The sequence below is a fragment of the Rana temporaria genome, chromosome 5 (assembly GCF_905171775.1).
Source record: "Rana temporaria chromosome 5, aRanTem1.1, whole genome shotgun sequence".
NCBI classification, from domain to species: domain Eukaryota; kingdom Metazoa; phylum Chordata; class Amphibia; order Anura; family Ranidae; genus Rana; species Rana temporaria.
In genome coordinates this window covers 42,100,538-42,123,450 of record NC_053493.1, presented here as the reverse complement: position 1 = coordinate 42,123,450, position 22,913 = coordinate 42,100,538, and the positions used below count along the sequence as shown (strand labels likewise).

Sequence of the window (22,913 nt, the reverse complement as noted above, 5' to 3'; positions counted from 1 at the left end):
GTTTTTGCAGCCCGACTGCCTAACAGTTATAAATGATGAGGGGCGATTGGGCTTAAGAACACAACTGAGGCTGCTGATTGGACAATAAAGGAAAGCCTTCACAATTCACCAATAGCTTTTTCCTCTTGTTGGCACATTTCTGTCACACAAATTGACTGACTCCTAGTGCAGCCCCTCCCTGGGGATAATAGAGAGTTGGGATGAAGATTATATTCAGGCACTCCATTATAAAGTTTCCTACAGACGCTCTGTTATGTGGCTGGTAGAATGAACAATGGACTTCAATCATCAAACTTGCAGTGCCGGTAGCAGGTGACTTTCTGCCTGAAAACAAAATGCGTAGGTGTGAACAGAGCCTAAAGCCTGGTACACACGATTGGATTTTCTGCGGACAAAGCATAGGACTTTTGTCTGAAGGGCATTGGCCAGGAACTTGTATTGCAAACAATGGCAAAGAATTGTCAGCCAGCTCTTTAGCGCCACCCGCGCCACCCTTTGGGCAACTTCTATTAATGTTGTGTTATGGTGAGCATTGCTTCTGAGCATGCGTGTTTGTGCTTTGGAGTTTTGTCGGATGGACATTTGTTGGCGGACAATTTTAAAGCATACTATGCCACATTTGTCCGGAAAATCCGACAATTGTCAGATAAAGTGTACAGGCGGTCTGATTTTCTGACAACAGCCTGTCATCACACAATTCCCGTTGGATAATCCGATCGAGTGTACGAGGCTTTAGAGCTACTAACTTCAAGATGAAAATCGCTCAGTTGTGAATGGGGCCTAAGGGATGGTTAAAGCCCCTGTTTGTTTTTTATATTTAATTTTTTTTCCATCTGGGGAGATTTCACTTCCCTTTCCTGTCCCATAGCAATAACAGGACGTGAAATCCCTCCAGGGATTGTGAGGAATCCCAGGTTGTCACCAGAACTAGTATCCCCATTGGAAGATTTCCACTCTATTCCTGTTCTGGTGAGACCCCAAAAGTTTGGTATTTTCTTTCATTTTCACTTTCGGTGAACAGTACAAATAGATGGGGTGAATCTCCCTAATGGACAGCAATACAAACCTGACAGGTGATCTAAAAAATAGTTTCTTGGGTTTTTTAGTTATATATTTTTTATATATTTTCCTTTTTGTTATTGTATATTAACATGAGGGCAGCCATGTTGGCTTGTTACCATGGAGACGCTCATACTGCAGTGGGCACTGTTGTGAATCGCACCCTACTTCTCTCATCTCTCCGGTCTTATTTGTGATGTCTTCTTGCGTCACTACCTGTCCTATAAAATGAACATCTAGACATTTGGTAAACATTTCTCTGAGCTGTTGGCAGGTGACGTATGACGGTGTTATTTTTAATTCGATGTGAAATGGTTTCCAGGTACAATGTGACTGGGTGTTTTTTGTTGGTGTCACATTATAACCGGATCGTCCTATCACAGCGTCTTACATTGACAGAGCTGCTGGCAAATTTGTTAATATGTAGGGTCAGAAAGTATAAATTGCATGTGAACGCCAATCTGAACTTTAAAAACTGAAGGAACTCTGGTTTTATATATATATATATATATACGATATGAATTCTATAGCCAGTTATATTTATACTGCGGTGACATGTATCACCCGACTGAGTTTCAGCATTTTACTTTTAATTGCTCTATATCTGCAGTTTCTGTCAAGCTGATTTCTCCTTGCTAGGATACCTCTGCTTAATACTTAGAAATTTCCCGGCTACTCGCCGCTCATTTCCTCTTTCTGGTATAATAAATTTGCCTGTTTGCCTATAAAGTGAAACTCTACTCAAGGCCACGAAAAAAAAGTCATAACTCGCAGTTTTGTCGTTCTAGTTCGGTGACTTTCTATCTCCAATTTTCTATGATGTATGCTGTGTGGAAGGGTCTGAGCGTTAAAGCAGTCTTCAGATTTTCACTACATGTACTAGGATCTTTTTGAGGTTGCTGTGGGCTGCGTGGTGCATGTTTGGCAGTCAGGGTGGGGGACATCCAGTGGTTTTTGATAAAAAATGACATTTACTGTATATACTCGAGTATAATCTGACCCGAATATAAGTCGAGGTACCTAATTTTACCACAAAAAAACGTATTGACTCGAGTATAAGCCTAGGGTGGGAAATGCAGCAGCTACTGTCAGTGTAAAAGAGAGTCAACAATGCCCACTTGCGTGCCTCACTGTGCCCACTTGCGTGCCTCACTGTGCCCACTTGCGTGCCTCACTGTGCCCACTTGCGTGCCTCACTGTGCCCACTTGCGTGCCTCACTGTGCCCACTTGCGTGCCTCACTGTGCCCACTTGCGTGCCTCACTGTGCCCACTTGCGTGCCTCACTGCGCCCACTTGCGTGCCTCACTGCGCCCATCTGCGTGCCGCACTGTGCCCATCTGTACCTGCTCTACTGGTGCTTTGACATGCAGTCTTAAAGCGGAGGTTCACCCTCAAAATGAACTTTCCAGCATCCTTAAAGCGGAAGTAAACCCATCAATTTAACAGTTTGAAAAAGCAGTTACATTCCTGGCATGCCGGGAATGCTAACTGTCACATTGGTTGTGCTCTCAACCAAACTGTCAAACCATCCAATGGCTGGTGTCATAACTGATCACATGTGCAGCATCATGGCAGTTGAAGATTAAACAGAGGCCAAGACGCGCCTTAGCAGCCGTCAATCAACTCCTCTTCGCTTAGAAATGCCCATTCCCCGCTCGGAGCCGGAAAACAAGGGCTCATATAACGATACAAGTACAAGTAAAAAAAAAACAAAAAAAAACAGCATACTGCAGATGTTAGCAGTATGCTACAGCTAATGTCAAAAAGTGGATTTTTGGGTGAACCTCCGCTTTAACTGCAGTCGGTGGCCGTCCAGTGTAACAAAGCCTCACGCTTTTAGCAGGCTCCTAGATTCCAAGCAAATTTGTCAAATCCTGTTCTAAGCTCTTCATTCCCTCCTCTTTTCTATCTGTGCAGCCCACATGACTATAGAGTCACACATGTGGACGTATACACAATGGTAATGACACTCCATCCCTCCCTCCTGTGTCCTCCTGTTGGTAAACATTATGGGGTGGGATATATTATGCTGATTGGTTTACACTCACTAACAAACTCAAAAAATGCTATAAATGTATATTAAATATATGAAATGTAATGGCTAATACCTGTAAACAAAAAAAAAAAAAGCCTTGGATGCAGATGCAGTCTGAACAAAAAATGTCAATCCTCTCTGACTCTGCCTGCACCATATTAATGCACATAAAGTACATATTTGCTGTTTAATAAAGATTTATAGGGAGTTGTAAATGGTTTTTGCTATTTATAATTACATTTTGAATTTCTCTTGCAATACTTTTTTTTTATTTTTTGTGCAGCACCAATCAGGGTTGTAGGGTGCATACATCAGCAGAGTTTGGTACATATATATACAGCTGATACAGTGCCCCCAGTGGGCATACTTGTTAGTGTAGAAAATGTCCCTAGGTTGGGATGTTGCTGTTGCTGTGTTGCTAAAAAATATATAATATATTTAAACAAATGCACAGTTATGTATTAATAATTACAGGTCTGCATTTGTTTGTGTATATTATATCTGCTTAGAATTTGGCTTTTTTTGGTTCTGATAACCTGTGAGAACTTTGGCATATACTGGATCTGTGCATAATATCTCATCATTGAATTGACGATTATGGATAGAGGGACTCTTGGAAATAATATACCCTTTTATCGCACCCACTGTTTAACCCTGTTTCCTATTAAACATGAAGAGGAAACCAAGACACCGCCACCAAAATGCCAAAATCTTTTGTTAAGCCAATTCGGCTTTTGGCCTCATCCCCCCTGAGTATCCGGCTCTGATCAATACACACAAAAGGTTACATAAGATTAGCCGCAGATCAATGTTTAGCTATTATCTGGAAACACAAGGAAGTTTTCTGACAGCGCCGGCTGAATACCAGTCTGCAGATAAAAGGTTAATTTGGCTGCAAGGAGAGAATATGAGCCAGAGGACACGGGTGTAATTGCTGCTGTAAGAAAATGAAATGAAGAGGTCTACATTCATTCATTGGAAAATGTACAACAGAAAGGGTTAAATGACTGCATGGACGATATGTGGTGATACAGAAAACACAACAGACCTTTATTGTACAAAGGTCTAAGATATTTATATATATATATATATATATATATATATATATATATATATATATATATATATATATATATATATATATATATATATATATATATATATATATATATATATATATATATATATATATATATATATATATATATATATATATATATATATATATATCTCATAGATGGTGCTCAGCATAAATGAGTACACCCCTTTTGAAAACCAAGATTTTAATCCAATATCTCAATGAACACAAGAACAATTCCTAACATTTTGAAAAAGCTGAATTTTATAAGACATTTGTTTTAGCGCATTAAATGAAAGTAAGGTGGAGTTCTGCCGAAAAATTAAAGGTCAGCAGCTACAACTACTGCAGCTGCTAACTTTTAATATTAGGACAATTACCTGCCCAGGGTGCCTGCAATGTCCTCACCTGAACCCAACCCGTCCCTCGGCTCCCAGGTGGTGGCGCCGGCATCTTCGGTAAGGAAATCAGGAAGTGAAGCCCTGCGGCTTCACAGCCTGGTTCCCTACTGTGCATACACGAGTCATGCTTCGCGTCCTCACTGGTCCCCGCTGTCTTTTGGGACCTGTGCGTTTCCTAGAAGACAGTGGGGGGGGACGGAGGAGGGGCCAGACATGGCATAGATTGCCATGATCTATGCCCTAAAGTGGCAGCAAATACCTGTATTAGGCAGGTATCTGCTCCCCCCTGAAAGGCGCTAATTGTGACACCAGAGGGGGGGTGGGGGGAGAAATCTGAAGAGCGGAAATTCCATTTTTGGGTGGAACTGCACTTTAATAATATAACTTGGGTTACAAAATCTTCAGTTTTACTCAAATTGGTTAATGCAAACATGAATACATCCCACAACAAAAACTACTACATCTAGTATTTTGCGTGTCCTCCATAATTTGTAAGGACAGCTCCAAGTCTTCTAGGCATGGAATGAACAAGTTGGTGACACATTGCAACGTCTATCTTTTTCCATTCTTCAAGAACGACCTCTTTTAGAGCCTGGATGCTGGATGGAGAGTGATGCTCAACTTGTCTCTTCAGAATTTCCCATAGGTGTTTGATTGGGTTCAGATCAGGAGACATACTCGGGGCCACTGAATCACTTTCACCCTGTTCTTCAGAAATGCAACAGTGGCCTTAGATATGTGTTTTGCATCTTTTTCAGTGCACCAAGGGCATGGAGTTAAGGTAGCATCTTCTTTCAATATAGAGCAGTACATCTGTGAATTCATGATACCATCAATGAAATGCAGCTCCCTGACACCAGCGGTACTCATGCAACCCCACAGAAGAACACTGCCACCACCATGTTTCACTGTAGGCACCATGCATTTTTATTTGTACTCCTCACCTTTGCGACGCCATACAGTTTTTTTTTTTTGTAGCCATCAGTTCCATAAAACATTTTATCTTGAGCTCTTCGCTCTAGAGTACAGTAGTCCCAGTAGTTGTCTTCTTTTTCAGCATGGGCCCTGGCAAATTCTAGGTGGGCTTTTTTGTGCATTGGCTTTAGAAGAGGCTTCCTTTGTGGGTGACACCCATGCATGCCATTCCTCTGCAAGGGTCAGATCTCTTGGAATATATAGCAAAGACTTACTCTTGTAGTTGTGATTATATGGCTTGTATCATCCAATTGGCTTGTATCATCCAATTGGAGTACAGTAGGTCCCCTACATATGAGCATTCTACTTACAAACTTTCACAGATACGAATATGTCCAATCCTGTAAAGCTGGGTACACACACTCAGTTTTTTATTCAACTCAGCGGGCTGAATGAAAAAAAACCTGACAGATCGCCAGTGCTATGCATTTGTGTTTTGCTCCCCCCCAGAACACACTGATCAGCGCTCGCAGCCTTTGCCTACAAGCACTGATCTTTGCTGGACTTATGAACAAGTTGAACTTACGAATGAGTTCTGTTCTAGGATCTTGTTTGTAAGTAGGGAACTTGCTGTACTTTTTATTCATATTTTGTAATATTGTCTTTTTTACCTACAAATGTCTGCCCATTCCTCTCTGGTACCTGTAAAGCCCGCAAGGTTAAATTATTTTTTTGGATGTGTAAAAAAAATAAAAAATCATATATATATATATATATATATATATATATATATATATATATATATATATATATATATATATATATATATATATATATATATATATATATATATATTAATTAGGGCTGTGCAAATTAACTTTTAATTAATCGATTAATCTTTAATTTTTTTGGATCGATTTAAAATCTTTTTGATAAATTAAAATTCTTTTGATTGGTACTCACCTCTTCTGGGCCTTTAGGGAGTTCCGTCGGAGATCCAGTAACGTCACGGACACCGGCGGGGCTTGCCGTGTCCATCTGAAGGGCTCCTTTGCTGTGCCTTCATATCTGCATGCCGGCGGGACCTTACTATCTGCCACACGCAAGGGCTGTTACACTTCCCTCTATCACTTCCCTCTATCAACCTGGGATTCTACAGCCATCCACTGGGAGTTGTGATAGTTCCCTTCACGGGACATCTACATGCCGACGGACTGATGTTAACCTCTCCTCATCTGGATTCAGCAGTGGTATCGTTGTACACGTTTTTATACCGGTATCATACTTGGCTACATGTTTTTATGAATGCTTTTGGTACCGTTTGGTATTACTCGCACCATTTTTACAGTTTATGTAGCTACGTCGATTTTATCTCCAGTGCAATATTTATTTGGTTACCTACTTGAAGACTATAAAAGTTTTAATGCTATTCCCATCGAGCGCTGCCTTTTGTGTGTTTTTTGTATCCTGCTATCCATTTTTCCAGTTGTTGGTAGCTGCACTGGGAATCAGCCTGCAAGGAGATCAGCTAAAAGTAGTTGGATCTGTATGTGTGTTATAATTAATCAAAATTAGATGATTAATCGATTAAAAAAAAAAGCGATTAATCGAACAGAAAAATGTTGATCAGTAACAGCCCTAATAAATATATATATATATATATATATATATATATATATATATATATATATATATATATAATTTGTGTATAATTTGTGTATGTGTATATATGTATGTGTAATATATATATTTTTTTTTTCCTGCATATTCCAAACACTTGTGGTTAAAAATAAAATTTTCAAAAGACTCAATATGCCTTTCAGAAAATACCTTGGAGTGTTTTCTTTCTAAAATGGGGTAATTTTTGTAGGTGTTTTTACTGTCCTGGTGCTCCAGGGCTTCCAAGAATGTGAGAGTTAAAAAATCAGAACGCATGAAGGCCGTTAAACAGTCTCACATATATGGTATCCCCATACTCGGAGGAATAGCAGATTGTGTTTTAATTCTAGTAATGCCTAGTTTCCTTCCAATTGATTGGGTGTTCTTTGCAAGCTGAATTTTTACTTTCTTTTACCTCATTCACTGAGATAAGTGAAAATCCACTTTGAAAGTGAACATTCTCTATTCTTTCAGTAACTTGACTCCCCTGTGTTGTATCCTAATGTCTAACATGTCATTACCAGTGTGGGGCCAAAAGCAGAGGATAAGGAACAGATTAATGTTTAATACACAGGATCAGAAAAATACCGCTTTCAAATTAACTGTACGATTATTTGATCGTTGGTACACAGCCGAAAGCGACAGTTCATCCGAAGGGACAAACGCGAAACTTTTTCTTGTACGATATTTGTTTAATCAGTATATTATTCGCCTGAAAAAAAATCAGAAGACCAAGACCCCTTTTAACATATTACATCACTTCCCAAGTTGTATTCTGTTTGGTATGAGGATTTTCGGAATTTAAGTAACCCTTTTATTTTCGATATGAGAGTGCCATGCAAAACAATAAACGGACGATCATTTTTCCGATATTTTCATTGTACAAGTCTTTAGTGAGGGATAATTAATACATTTACGGATTTTTTTTTTTTTAATGTTATTGACGCATATTTTTCCTCTGTTTAGGTGTGCCAGCCAACATAGCTGATTTGAAAAACTTGGAGGTGCTAAACTTTTTCAACAACCAGATTGAGGAGCTTCCAACACAGATCAGTAGCCTTCAGAAGCTCAAACATCTTAATCTCGGGTAAGATTTTGCAGCCTAATTGCCCAAAAGATGAGCGTTGGGGCAGTGTTGTCCTTAAGCACAGTTGACTTTTATGTATGTAAATTTGAACATTGATTTTCTTATTTGGTCCATTTTGGCCTGTTGTTCACACTATATGCAGTGACCTGCCTTCTGCATTTTTCTGCACAGAACAAAGGTCAACTCCTAGGGACATAGAAAATAATTGTTTCCCACGTGTTGCGTTTATACTACAATGTGGTGTGATGTGTACGACAGAAAAAGGCAGACATACTGCATTTTCCTGTGGATGCCACCACAAGTCTCGCCGCGGTTAAGTGCACCTCGCTGCTATGCAGAGACTTGAACGGTGTGTATATTTTTATAAAGGGGGAGGGGGAGCAGTGTGATGATCTGAAACTATACAAGGTCCCCTCACAACATGAAGGTAGTTTACCATTGAAATCTTAAGAACATAAAACACCTTTTGGTCCCACCAGAAATCTTTTCTTCTGATAACCTGTGCTCTCTGCCTGTGCCCCACTGTTATCAGTTACATTGTTAATAGCTATCTGTGAACTACAGAACAATCTATCAGGAATTCCGTTCGTCTGTATGGAATTCAGACGGAGAAAAAAACACGCATGCTCAGAATCCAGTCGACGCATGCTCGAAGCATTGAACTTCATTTTTCTCGGCTCACCGTTTTTTGAACAATCGGAATTTGGTGTGACCGTGTGTACGCATAACAGCTTAAAGGGAATTCCGTCAGAAAAATCCAGAGTTTATCCCGATGGAAATTCTGATAATGTGTATGGGGCATAAGTGTTTTTCTGTGCTTCCTCAGCTAAATAGAGATTTCCCCTACCTAGTCAAGATCTGCTATGTTATCGGAACATTTTTCAATTTTAATTGTGCCTTGTGTAATTCCTCCTGAGAAATATCTGCACTTCCTGGTATGTGAGTGTGCCTATGGTCTCAGCTTTGCGTCAGTGGTGTCCAAACTGTGGCCCAGTGGCCAGATGCTGCCCTTTGCTTGCTTTTATCCAGCCCCTGGGGCATTTTTTTTATTTATGCCAACAATAGGGCATGATTCCCCTCCCCCCCCTGATACCAATAAAAGAAGGACAATCCCTACCAATGACGCCAGCGTTGGGGCACAATCCCTCCCAATGACACCAAAGATGGAACACAATTCCTTCCACTGACACCAAAGATGTGGCATTGTTTGTTTTTTCCCACCAATGTTGGGACCTTTTCTACTCCCAAGGGCAACATTAAGGCCCCTCCTAAAGTCTAAAGGACAGTAAACTGGCACCTTTTTTAGAAAGTTTGGAGACCCACAATCTAAGGCACTGCTGCCTCTTCTTGTCTGAGGAGATTTGGAGCGAGATTAGCAATGCTGTGCTGCTATGCTGTTCATTGTTCGCCTTTCTAGAAGCATCAACATGAGGAAGCAAAGCCCTGCTTCTACAAGCTGGCCATCTTGAGTGCAGAATTAGAGCTGCACGATTCTGGCCAAAATGAGAATCACGATTCTCTCACGATTCTCGCGGCGTAAAATCTTTTACATTTATACAAAAAAAGTTGGGGTAACTTTACTGGTTAGTTTTTTTTAATTCATTAAAGTAATTTTTCTTAAATTGCTTTTGAAAGACCGCGCTGCAAATAGAGTGTGACATAAAATATTTCAACAACCGCCATTTTATTCTCTAGGGTCTCTTTTTTTTTTTTTTTTTTTTTTATATATATATATGTGTGTGTGTGTGTGTGTGTGTGTGTGTGTGTGTATGTTTGGGGGTTCTAAGTAATTTTCTAGCAAAAACAAATTATTTTAACTTGAAAAGAACTGTCAGAAAAAGGTTTAGTGTTTTAAGTGGTTGAACGTTCCTAATTTACATACAGAAGTCTATTCCTTTGATATAAAAGTCAAATTGATACAATGTTTAGACTTCACTTTCCACTGATAGAATGTTTTCAAAACTTGGCAGACTGCCCAGACTTTGACTTTTGGCTGAGAGCAGAGAGATTCTTTGCATACCAAAGATCATGAAACCCTGTGTCAAGATCGCAACGGGAAAAAGATTGCGATAACGATTCTTGACGATTAATTGTGCAGCTCTAGTGCAGAACAAAGCATAATAAGTCCAGTAATGACAAAAGATCAGCTTTTTTGGGGCATGTCTTCCAGAGTTCCATTTATTTTTTTAAATTTCTTTACATTTAATTGGTTGCACATTAGAAATGTAAAAACTAGTTGTTCTGAAGTGTTTGACGCTTCATGTGTAGCTGAGGGATAAAATTGACCCTGGTTGTAGGCCGATAACAAATGGAGGAGATTTACTAAAACTGGAGCGTTCTAAATCTAGTGCAGCTCTGCGAAGAAACCAATCAGCTTGTAGTTTTTTTTTTTGTTTGTTTTTTGTCAAAGCTTAATTGAAAAGCTTAATTGAACAAGCTGTTTGGTTACCATGCACAGCTGCACCAGATTCTGATTGCTGCACTTTTAGTAAATCTCCCCATAATATCATCTTGCAGAACTTTATAAGTGCTGACACAGTTACATTTTAACCAGAAACCCACTTTATTCTTGACACTAGTGAAGACGTCAGTAACAAGGAAAAAATAAAAATCTTTCCGCAGCCATTTCCATTAGAATATCCGGTATAAAGTTTAGGACTGGGCTGAATATCAAGTGCTTTTTCCGGATAAAAATAGAACGCAATATAGACCCAGCAGGGTTATTCAAACATCTATATTTCTAAGTATTTGAGTGTTCCATCAATTTTTGCTGAAAGCAAAATCAAAATACCATTCAATCAAAATACAGGGGAAGATTGTTTTAAAGGCCCAAAGAGTAGGGCAAAAATAATGGACATAAATCTTATTATTTTGGCAAACAATCATTCTTGATCAGAGATGTTTTTTTTTTTTCTTCACTGACTCAGACAAAATAATCAGATCCGATTCAAACTGTTGCTTGTACATTGGATGGTACAACTTATAGGAACTGAAAAAGAAGAATTGTGTTTCACCTATCGGGTCCTTTCTTAAAGGGATGCTCCAGGTCAAGTCATGCCAGCATGGTTTTAGAAGCTCCTGGTTGATGATGAAGATCTGGCTCCCACTAAAACTCCCTTTTCCTGACTTTTACATATTTATTGGGCAGGTAGTCTTAATTTCACCCATCATATCCTCAGAGAGAAGTTCTGTGTCACAAACTACGGTGAACGGGAGTGAACCACAACTGCGGTTAGCGAAGGATTTCAATGCTCCTCTGTATGTTATGTGAGATTTCAGTATCCAGGCGTCGCTCCAATCAGAGAACAGGAGTTTGGGGGGTCACTACATCATCTCTCTCACATATAGGAATGCGTTGAGCTACTAAGGGCGGAGGTATTACAACATGCCTCCAACCGTTAGCGTAGATAAATTACAGTAAAGATCAACGAGCACAACTGCATTAAAGATTCCTATGCAAGTGATTATCAGTACGGGACCCAATCAGAGAGCAGGGGTTTGGGGGCTCTCTACATCATATCACTTTGACATAAAATAATGCATTAGGCCACTAAGGATGCAGGTATGAAATACCAAATTTAAGGTGAACATGTTCAGTAATTTAGGGCGTGGGCCCATAAACAAGTAACAACTTATGTCAAGCACGTAGTAAATGGGTATAGTGTGGGCAACTGATAGTTGCGTAAGAGAGGCAAATATAGCTCGGCTAACTAGAAAGTATATGTTCCTTTAAGATACTTCACAGCAAGCAACTGAGAACACAGCAGACAATCCCAAGTAGTATGTTAGTACTTAGTAAGCCATAGTCAATTACAGCAATTGATTAGAAGTTATATATGTAGTAGATAATTCTAGGCACTACAAGTGAAACAATTGCTACTTATCCATTTGCAGGGCTTGAATCTTGTTGTAGTTTAGCAGCAATGGAATTCCGTAGTGTAGGGATCCAAGAGGGAAGGTATCTTTAGGGTGTCCCCAGTAAAGGCAGCATGAAGTCAGTGAAGGCAATAGCTAGAGGCCATAGAGTTGTAGCCTGGCTTGAGATTCAGTGTGGGGAGCGATGGTACCAGTGTTTGTAGCGTGACCCAGCTACGGCTGACAATAATAGAACAGTGTGCAGTCTGCACACTGTTCTGTTTATAAGTGCGAGGCAGGTGCCTAATACAGCGCTGATTGCGTTTGGCACTTCCGCGTTCCAAGCTGGAACGCACGCGGTGCCGGGCGAGGACGTCGTCGCCGTATGCGTTCCAGTGTGGAATGCATTACGGCAACGAGAGCGCCTGTTACATCCTGTATTGACACCTGCTTTCCCCACAAAGCCTGTTATTCAAAGAGCTAAGACAGCAGCTGCTCCCACCCACAGCATGATGATGGACGGGTAGCTAGCCAAGCAAAAGCAGTCTGCTCTGCTCAGCCTAGAAGCTTATTCTTATCTTGACGGAGAACTGTAGTTCTCATGGAGGAAAATGTTAGCACTCCGAAGGATTAAATCCCTTCTTTTTTGGGGATGATTCTATCTTTTTATAGCCATTGTAGCCATTGGGCCACAATTTGGACACCACTGACTTATGTGGTCTCACAGTGCAGATACAAAGCTATGAGACTATAGACACTTTCAGCATACTGTCTCTGGCCTGCCACTTTCATTCATTGGATTTCAATTCATTTAATTATGGAGGCTCAGCAACACCTGTGGGCATTTCTTTGGGCAGTATGCATGCAAATGCAGCCAGCATGTGAACGTTCACTCCTCCAGACTGGTGATCATCCATCAAGGCATATTGATATTTGCATAGCTTCTTCCAAGGCCCAGCCGAGTACAATACCCACTGTGATGGGCTGCAGCACTATTCGTTGGAGGCAAGGCTTGCCTGCTTTGGCAATCAATTCCCTCACCTGCAAAGTAACTCCCTTGAATTGGGCTGAACTCCTTGCATCTCTACTATAAGAGTTGAGCCCCATTCAAGTGTATAGGGAGGTTCTGTGCATTTGCAGGTAGCTCTGGAGAAGATTACAGGCCTAAAGTGGTGAGCATTGTAGGAGGTCACCACTGCCAAAAAGTGGTAAGCACCTGGGTTGGGGGGGAAATTAAGCCTTGTGATGCAAATAGGGATCACATACTACCCGTTCAGGGGTTCAGTGTTTTACCCAGGCAATTTTTTGAACCCCAGATTGTAAAGCTGAAGGGGTATTCCCCCATCCACTGAAGGATCCTTTAGTGGATAGACAGCCCTTAGATTTAAACCTGCTGTAAACATTTGTGCAATATGTTTTGGAGAATGTTTTTGAAATATACACTCCTACTGACCGTATAAGGTGTTCTCTGGATTCTGGATAAAGTAGAATGCAGAGAATTCAGATTAAGGTAATTGGAGTAAATGTAGCCATTTTTGGAGCAATTGCAGTGTTTGCAGCTTTTATTTGCTGTGTTTTTTGTACCTTTCTTTTGCATTGCCCTTTATTGCTAAATTTGAGTTGTGATTCCTTTTCTTGTGTCTTTCAGCATGAACCGGTTAAATTCCTTACCCAGGGGATTTGGCTCCTTGCCTTCACTGGAAGTCCTTGATCTGACTTATAACAACCTGAGCGAGAACTCCTTACCTGGAAACTTCTTTTACTTAAGTAAGAACATTCTCTGTCCTGTTTTCATGGCCTTTGTATACCAGAGATGCTTAACGCTTGTGACCCAAGTGTCAATATATTGCTTTTAGGGACCCCAGCAGTCTATAAAACGGACTTCTCAATGAAACTCTGGTTAATGCATAGAATTTCTAACCATATATTGACCCCAGTATATGTATTTTGGTACTTTTTTTGGGTGGGAGGGAGGGGTCCTGACCCACAGATTCTACAAATAGACTGTAGGCACTAGTAGATCTCATAACAAAATGCATTCCAAACCGCAATTACATATTTTGTGATGATTACTTGATTTTAATCATTTAAAGATTCATGTTGGATGTACTGTACTAACCTAGTGTGGTGTTTTGTTTGTTTACCTGGTTTGTGACACGTATCTGTCTCTCTGCATATGTTGTCTAATACATATTTTTCAATAAAGCACAACTGTTTGTTAAAAAAAAAAAAGATACAAATACACCAATTAATGCAGGTATGTGCTTAATAAAATAGTGGAACGCCAGTTTTTTTCATTAAACATTGAAGAGGTCAGCACTATGAAAAAATAATTGCAACTTTTACTGTAATATAAATTCAGGCCTAATGAACATAAACAAGTAACAACTTATGTCAAGCACGTAGTAAATGGGTATAGTGTGGGCAACTGATAGTTGCGTAAGAGAGGCAAATATAGCTCAGCTAAATAGAAAGTATATGTTCCTTTAAAATACTTCACAGCAAGCAACTGGGAAAAAAAAAAGATACAAATACACCAATTAATGCAGGTATGTGCTTAATAAATTAGTGGAACGCCAGTTTTTTTTAATTAAACATTGAAGAGGTCAGCACTATGAAAAAATAATTGCAACTTTTACTGTAATATACATTCAGGCCTAATGAACATAAATGTGGGTTTGTGGTCCTTGCTTGCGTAGACACGGCAGCCCATTCATTTGAATGGGCTGCTGTGCCTGCATTTCATGCAGAAAAAAGGTGCATGCAGCATTTTAAGAAAAGCAGCGGATGGGAAATTGCAGTTCCCATACCCGCAAACGCACTACATTTTTAAATGCATGGGGGTGCCATTAAGAATGAAAGGCAGCCCAGGGGGGGTTTAAGCAGCAGCATGTTTTTACTGCAGGTGGGAGAATCGTGGCAATACCCACACCTACCACCACCCGCATAGATGTGAACCAGGCCTCAAGAAAGAGTGATGAAACCTCACAAGAAGATAATCCGACATGCTGCAGTGATCAGTAGATGAGCTCAACAGTGTGCTGCTTTCCCTTTATTATCCAGTCATAGGCTGAGGGCAGAGACATGACCCTCTAATATTACAAAGCTGTGGTAGACAAATGTCAGGTCACTAGACTGGTTGTTCTATATGTCTGGCAGGGCTGTGTATACATTTCTGGATGAACCAAAAAGAAAGAAAAAAACATTGATCAACAGCTCCCATATATGTTTAGCTTTAAATACGTTGCCGTCAAATGATTGTCTCATACACATAGCTCACTACCTACGTATACAAAGGTGTGAACAAGGGAACTAGAGATGGAGATATCCCCTGAGTAATGGCGTAATTCTTTCACGTTCACACATAAATCCTCAATTGCCTGCTATATTCAGGAAAACAATTATCCAGATGGTACAGTGACCCGGTCACACTGAGTGGAATTTTTCTTAATTCACCGGATCTTTGTTGGCGCTGTCGCAGAAAGAGGGGCACGTATATGCATATCTCGTGGGAATGTGACCGTATCCATTCATTTTGGAAGCGGATCTTCCAAATATATAACGAGATGTATGATGAGTCCCTTACCCCCCTCTCCCAAGATGACACTCCCTTCCATTCTTACAGGCTCAATTGGGTCCCAAAAATCAAATCTCAGTTTTTACCTCTCAGCTGCCAAACAGCTCATTCCTTGATTTTGGAAGACTACAGTTTCCCCCTCTCTAAATGCATGGGTGGACCTCATGAATGACTTTATGCTTATGGAGGAGAAGCAAGCTAAAGGAATTAACAATTGGGAAAACATAACAAATTGTGGTACATATGGATCCATTTAAGAAGACAGCTCTCTAACATATAGGATATCCCTACAGGCATGGGGCCCCGTACAGCCTACCTAACAATTAATAAAAAAAAAAATTATTTACTTTTTCCAATTCCTACAAAAATGTTTTTGTGTTTTTTGTTTTTTTTTACAAGAATGTTGGCGGGGTTGGGTGAAATGTCAGGGGTCTAAACAGCCCCCTAAAGTCTAACTTTTGAGAAGGAGGAATTGAGGATACAGATTGTTCAATTCCTTTCTCTGTAGCCTCAGTTGCACTAAAGATGAATGAACAGGAGATAGGGACTCCTGTTCATTCATAATCTGAAGTATAGTAAGTAAGCAGACTTTACTATGCTCCTTTAAGGATGGACACAGGAGTAATCAGTACAGATCACTCAATGTGTCCAATTCAGAAAAAATCCATTAAATGAGTTACCAGCTCCTTCCCAACTCTCCATCCGCCTGTTACCTGCAGCAGCCGGTGGGAAAGGGAAGCCAGTGGCACTGTAAGAGGGTGGGGGGGGGCAGGCATACTGGGGGGAATCGGATGTGAGAAGTACAGGGAGGACGATCAGTGCTGTGGGAAGTGAGGATAATTGCAGCACAATGCACGGTTTCTGTGTCTCTACCTCCAGCAGCTGGAAGCTGGCGGGAGAGAGAGGGGGGAGAAACCGGCTTCCAGCTGTTGGAGGGAGAGACACAAACACTGTGCATTGTTCTGTAATTGTCCTTCCGCCCCAACGCACTGATTCCCCCTGTGTGTCTGGGCCCCCTACAGGAGGCCTGGCAGTACCCCCCCCCCCCCCTATCAGTGGCCCTGCCTACAGGTCCCCAGAGTGGTTCAAAGAGGATGCAAGGGATGATGAGAATGCAACATTTATAACGAATAGTACATTTTATTAATCTCAATAAAAGATCAGAAGGTAAAGCCAGTTGGGTGGACACCGGCACTGTAATTTGCACTAATCCCTGATCTTTTTTTTTTATTGTCCAGTATTTCCTTTAATCGCTGGCAGCCTCGATGAAGGAGAGTTGTGATCCCAGTAACGCATTTGATATACCTTCTGATCTTTTATCAAGATTTATTATAAACTTGTAGTGTTCTCATTTTTTGCATTATCTGTTAAAACATCTGTCAGTTTTGAAATATCGTCATCAATCAGTGGTGTTCATTTAAGACTATTCCTCCTATAGACCTCCTATTCTTCTTACTTCTCTCTCAACTCTTCAAGAGGCTACAACAGCAGTGTTCAGGGAAAAAGCCAACATACATTTGATTGAAACAAATGAACAAACTATACAAGATACAACAAACAGCAAAAAGTGACACATTATTGTTCAGACGGTGTCCTGGTGATTGTTCTGTATGTTGGCTCGCTGCTCACTTTTTACACTACTCTTGATAGACCACATTAAATAAACCATAGGAATAATTTGGCTTTGGTTGTTATGTACATTGCCATTACAGAGCCTTTATTGCTCTCATGTGTGCACTATAAAAGCACGTTTGCAGTTCAGAAATTCCGTTTACTATAAAATGCAAATGAGTCCATAAACACAGGCCAGTCTATAAATTCATCACCCGGAGGATGTTACACAAAGAGATACCATTTAGTGTGGAGCAGAATATGGAAATTAGATTTTCAGAGGGCTTTAAGTGATAAGGAGATCGTATATTATGTATGGAAACCTTACAGTACTTCCTGCTAGAAGGTTATGCCAGTTTTTGTTTCAATTTGCTACTGACGAGTTCATTTTAACCACTTGCTTCCCCAGGGCAATTTTGAAAATTTTCAAGAAAATTACATTTTGAAATTTTGAGCCGTCTATGGCCAGCATTGGTGTTTCAGAAATAGTTGAAGCCAGAGAATCAACATGACAATCTACAAGGCTGGCCATACATGGTTCCGTTTTTTTCGTTCAGCCAGCGGGCTGAACAAAAAGCCAAATTGAACTGATTCCCCAATCCACACATTCGAGCTGGAAGCGATAATCCTCCCCATTGTGTCATTGTAATCTGATCCCGGGACTCCCCCGCTGTTGGAATGCAGTGATCACCATTAGATCTGTGCGATACCTTTCGTTCAAAATGTTCATTATTTGAATAAATGAAAACTCCTCCTACAAGCTTTAACCAGTGCTCAGCCAGACACTGATAGAAGTCATAAGACTGCTACATACTGCTGATGAGAAAAGGTATTTAGCAGTTTATATTTACAAAAATAATTGCATTTCCATGTTCTGTGTACTGTGGGAGTTTAGATCTAGTGAATGCAGAGTCCTGGGTTTAGGAACACTTTGAGGCCGCGTACACACGATCAGTCAAAACCGATGAAAACGGACTGAAGGACCGTTTCATCGGTTAACCGATGAAGCTGACTGATGGTCTGATGTGCCTACACACCATCGGTTTAAAAAAACGATTGTGTCAGAACGCGGTGACGTAAAACATACGACGTGCTAAAAAAAAAGAAGTTCAATGCTTCCAAGCATGCGTCGACTTAATTCTGAGCATGCGCGGCCTTTTGACCGATGCTTTTGCATACTAACGATCGGTTTTGACCCATCGGTTAGGCGTCCATTGGTCAAATTTTAAAGCAAGTTCTCTTTTTATTGACCGAAGGATAACTGACCGATGGGGCCCACACACGATTGGTTTGTCCGTTTTCATCGGTTTTGACTGATCGTGTGTACGCGGCCTAAGCCTAGTACATTTTTTTCATTCATCCCAGCGAGCTGAGAGAAAACACTGACACCTCAGGTCGGAGCTGCTGTAACAATCCAATGTTAGTGCAATGATCTTCCCCGCTGTTCTGTTATGTTTTGACAGGGGGATAGCCCCCCGCCAGAACACTCCAGTCAGTGCCATTGGCCATCGGGAGTCGGTTAGCATACCTTTTTCGGTCATGCCCCTTCGTCAGAAGTTGGTCCTCGTGGCCGATTGCCGGCAGTTTTTTATTGGACCAGTAGATGCGGCCCGACATTCGGCCCGTGTACTGGGCTTTAAGTCTGGTATACATGATGAGATTATCGGACAAATGATCGCTTTTTTTAATTTAATTAAATTTTTTTTTTTTTTTGCATGCTAGTCTCAATATCAAAAATGAAGAGGTTACTAAAGTTACGAAAATTCTTGTACAACCGAATAAAAATTCGGAAATGATGTAACAGATTGCATTGTGTTTTTGGATGAAAACTCTACGGATTAAATGAACATTGTATGATCTGGTATCGTATGAGAACTTTTTGTGCTTGCCCCATCAGATAATTTCACAATGACCTGTTTTGATCGGCAATTTAAAAGCTGTGTACTAACAATCAGATTATCGTACGATCGATTTGAAAGCGTTATTTTTCGTACGATTTTCGGATCATGTGTACCGGGCTTTTGGCTGCTGATTGGGCAGGAAAGGGGCAGCAGCAGACTGATGAGTCCAACCCTCTGCTCTCCTGTCTGCACATAAGTGCTGTTGTATTGGGGGGGGGGGGGGGTAAGAAGATGATATAAAAACAGGTATTTGGCTACATTTAAAACGATATTGTTTATAATGAATACATAACTGTGTTAATTGGTGTTCTTTGTTTCTGTACCTCTTTAGCATTCAGCTTTAATTAAGAATTCTAAAGTCACATTACCACAGTGCATGTGGGACAGGCTCTCTTTAATTGTCATTCTCCAATATATAGATGTCTTCCTGTACATGCGAGTTGTACAATAAGCCTTTAAATCTGCGTTTGACCTCCTTGTTATTACCGTGAGCCCTGGGTATGTCAGAGGCTTTTCACCGAGCTGGGGTTATTAATCAGAGCTGACTTACGCTATTGATCAGGGCTGCGGCGCTGCAGCTTCACGACACTCTGTTTATATATTGCTGTTTAATTTGCAGCCACCCTGCGTGCTCTCTATCTAAGTGACAACGATTTTGAAATCCTGCCGGCCGATATTGGGAAGCTCACAAAGTTGCACATAGTAAGTAATTTATCTAAATTCCTGGAAAATCAATTCACTTTCTTGAGCCTTTTTGTGAGAGTAAACTTGAGTCAATTTGAGAAGTAGCTGGGCTTATTTTGCAGAAATAAACTACTGTGACTAGTAGCGTCACCCTGTCTTTTGTCGGTATGACCGCGTTCGCCAGCGCTGCAGGGAATGTGTGATTAAAGGACGACTCTGGGCAAGCAGTTAAAAGCACAGCTGAGGACAAATGGGAAATGTCTTATAATTCACAAGCTTTTATTTATATATGAATGCACAACATGCATAAGAGGACAATACTTTTCACACTGTCCACAATTCTGCAAACTTCATGCTGTTGCCCTGCCTCACTTACCACACTGATGATGCTCATTTTGCACACTCCGTCAGTTTTAAAGGAAAGCTATCATTTTTTTATTTTCCAATATTGCAAATGGTGAGATTTTAAAGGTGCCCATACTAACGACTTCTTAGTTAAAAGTATGTTTTTTTTTTTTTTTTTAATCCTGTTTCCCTAGGTGGATGCAGCATTGGTCTAACACCAGCTCTAAGGCTAAGAGCCGAGCGATCAAACGTCACTGATCGCTCAACTCTCAGTTTCCTGAGCAGACAGCTGGTGACTGTCACCAACTAAATTTAACAACAAAAATACTGCGCTTGTGTATAACGTGCAAACGGATAAGCAGCAAATAAAATTTGAGAAATGTACACATAAACAAACATAGGATACAAAGTAAGTTGCGCTAAATGGACATAATATAAATGTAGATAGATGGTAAAGTCCAAAAAAGTGTCAGCAAAATAAATTTAATAAGTCCAATTCCTTAAAAAATATGCTGAATAAAGTGCTGGGTGCTATGAACTCCAAATGGTATCCTTCACCAGGTGAATCACCAACATAAAGTAAGGCTGTTCTCTTACCCCAGTCAGGGAGTAGCATGGCTGCAAAGTGTAAGGGTGAATAGTCACTGTTTGTATTCATTTGCCTGGAGCTCTTAAAGGGGTTGTAAAGGTAAAAAAAAATTTCATAAATAGCTTCCTTTACCTTAGTGCAGTCCTCCTTCACTTACCTCATCCTTCCATTTTGCTTTTAAATGTCCTTATTTCTTCTGAGAAATCCTCACTTCCTGTTCTTTTGTCTGTAACTCCACACAGTAATGCAAGGCTTTCTCCCTGGTGTGGAGTGTTGTGCTCGCCCCCCTCCCTTGGACTGCAGGAGAGTCAGGACGCCCACTAACACACAGCTCCTTTCTCTATCTGCAACGTAGAGAGCCTCCCGACTCTCCTGTAGTCCAAGGGATGCGGCGAGCATGACACTCCACACCAGGGAGAAAGCCTCGCATTACTGTGTGGAGTTACAGACAGAAGAACAGGAAGTGAGGATTTCTCAGAAAAAATATGGACATTTAAAAGCAAAATGGAAGGATGAGGTAAGTGAAGGAGGACTGCACTAAGGTAAAGGAAGCTATTTAGGGGGGAAAAATTGTACCTTTACAACCCCTTTAAGATCTGTAAACAGCAACGCAAATAAGGGGAGTCTAAAAACATATGAAAGGGAGCTTTAAGCTCCATCTGGTGGCTGAAAATGAAAATACAAATATTCATATGAAATAGTTCATTATTACCTGAGAAAAAAAAAATACTTAAAAAATGTAGTCTCGGTTATAATTATTAAAGAAAAATGTATACAAATCTCTCTCTAATTCCCCCTTAAGCACAGCTGACTTTGCTTTTTTATATGTACATATATAATTATGATAGTTTTCAAGTAGCGATTCTCATATTTCATCTTGGTATTAAACTGTCTTACTTTATTAAAAAATTTCCTACAGATTAGTCTGCGGGATAATGACCTGATATCGCTGCCTAAAGAGGTAGGGGAGCTGAGTCAGCTTAAGGAGCTGCACATACAAGGAAACAGGCTGACTGTGCTGCCTCCAGAACTTGGTAAGTACTGGTAACATTGCTTTTTAATGCTTTTTAATCATTATGCATTCTTCTATGGCTTGCCTTCTGTCAATTTTTTTTTTTCACGCTGTCCCAGTGTCGCTCTTCTGGCTGAAGCCAGATCACAGCAATAGAAACATTTCCCGACCTGACCCCTTACATCACCATTCTCTGACTGAGACTGGGGATCCTGGGGCACATAGCACACTACACACTCCAAGCACTGCAGCTGCTGCTTTTTGGTATAGAGCTCAGCATGTATGCATGGAGGAGGAGGGGGGAGCGGACAGACAGGGCAAGAGGGCTGCTTGTTTATCTAAAGTAATATATGAGTCTGGCAGATGTCCAGGTCTTTATTAAAGTAGAATCAACGGCGGCTATAGCTTTTGCTGATACTTCTTTCCTGTGCTCCCCTGAGTTGCTTTGCTCACCAATGGGAAGGAGGTTAAGGAAGCCCGGTGTTGGATCACTCTGTCAGAACAGAAATATGACCTAAAATTGTTGACTTTATACATGCAAACTCAGACTTGCTTTACCATCCCAATGTGTTGCAAACATGGATCGAGCATACGGTCAGTGAAATCGGGACACCTGTATACCTGTTCTAGGTCAGTAACTTGATGAGTAGTGACTTGGCCACAACAGTTGTTAATATGGCAGATAGATAAACTTGGAAGTTTTGTTTTCCGTCACCTGTTGACCAAAGGAGAGCTGTTCGGTTGCTGCTTCATTTAAAAAAAAAAGTTAGGTGAACATTTTTTGTATTAGTTCAGTGGCCTTTTTCTAATCTATTGGGGCTCATTCACATGTCTTTTGATCGCTGAAGAGCGATCTGCGTTCTGATCGCTCTTTGATGAGTATTTGACAGACGGCGAGGAGGCAATGCGTTTTTTTTTTTTCTTCTTGTTGACATGTTAAAATCAATAGTTCATGATGATCTGACTTGTGGTGCAACTTGTGCTTAAAGGGGAACCCCACAATAATAAAAAAAACGCTGTGGGGTCCCCCTCAAGATCCATACCACACCCTTTAAGTCTAGACTGGATCTCGAAAGGGAACCCCACGCCCAAATGCAAAAAATA

General features: G+C 40.6%; 1 protein-coding gene across 7 annotated transcripts in view; it reads left to right on the top strand.

The window, feature by feature from the left end:
* RSU1 (Ras suppressor protein 1) overlaps positions 1-22,913 on the top strand; it is a 190,168-nt gene that overhangs the window by 23,446 nt on the left and 143,809 nt on the right. For all 7 annotated transcript variants that reach the window (XM_040352456.1, XM_040352461.1, XM_040352455.1 and 4 more), the window contains exons 4-7: positions 8,115-8,235; positions 13,739-13,857; positions 19,799-19,881; positions 21,717-21,831. In XM_040352456.1, the coding sequence (XP_040208390.1) occupies positions 8,115-8,235; positions 13,739-13,857; positions 19,799-19,881; positions 21,717-21,831 (438 nt within the window). The remainder of the gene's footprint in view (positions 1-8,114; positions 8,236-13,738; positions 13,858-19,798; positions 19,882-21,716; positions 21,832-22,913) is intronic.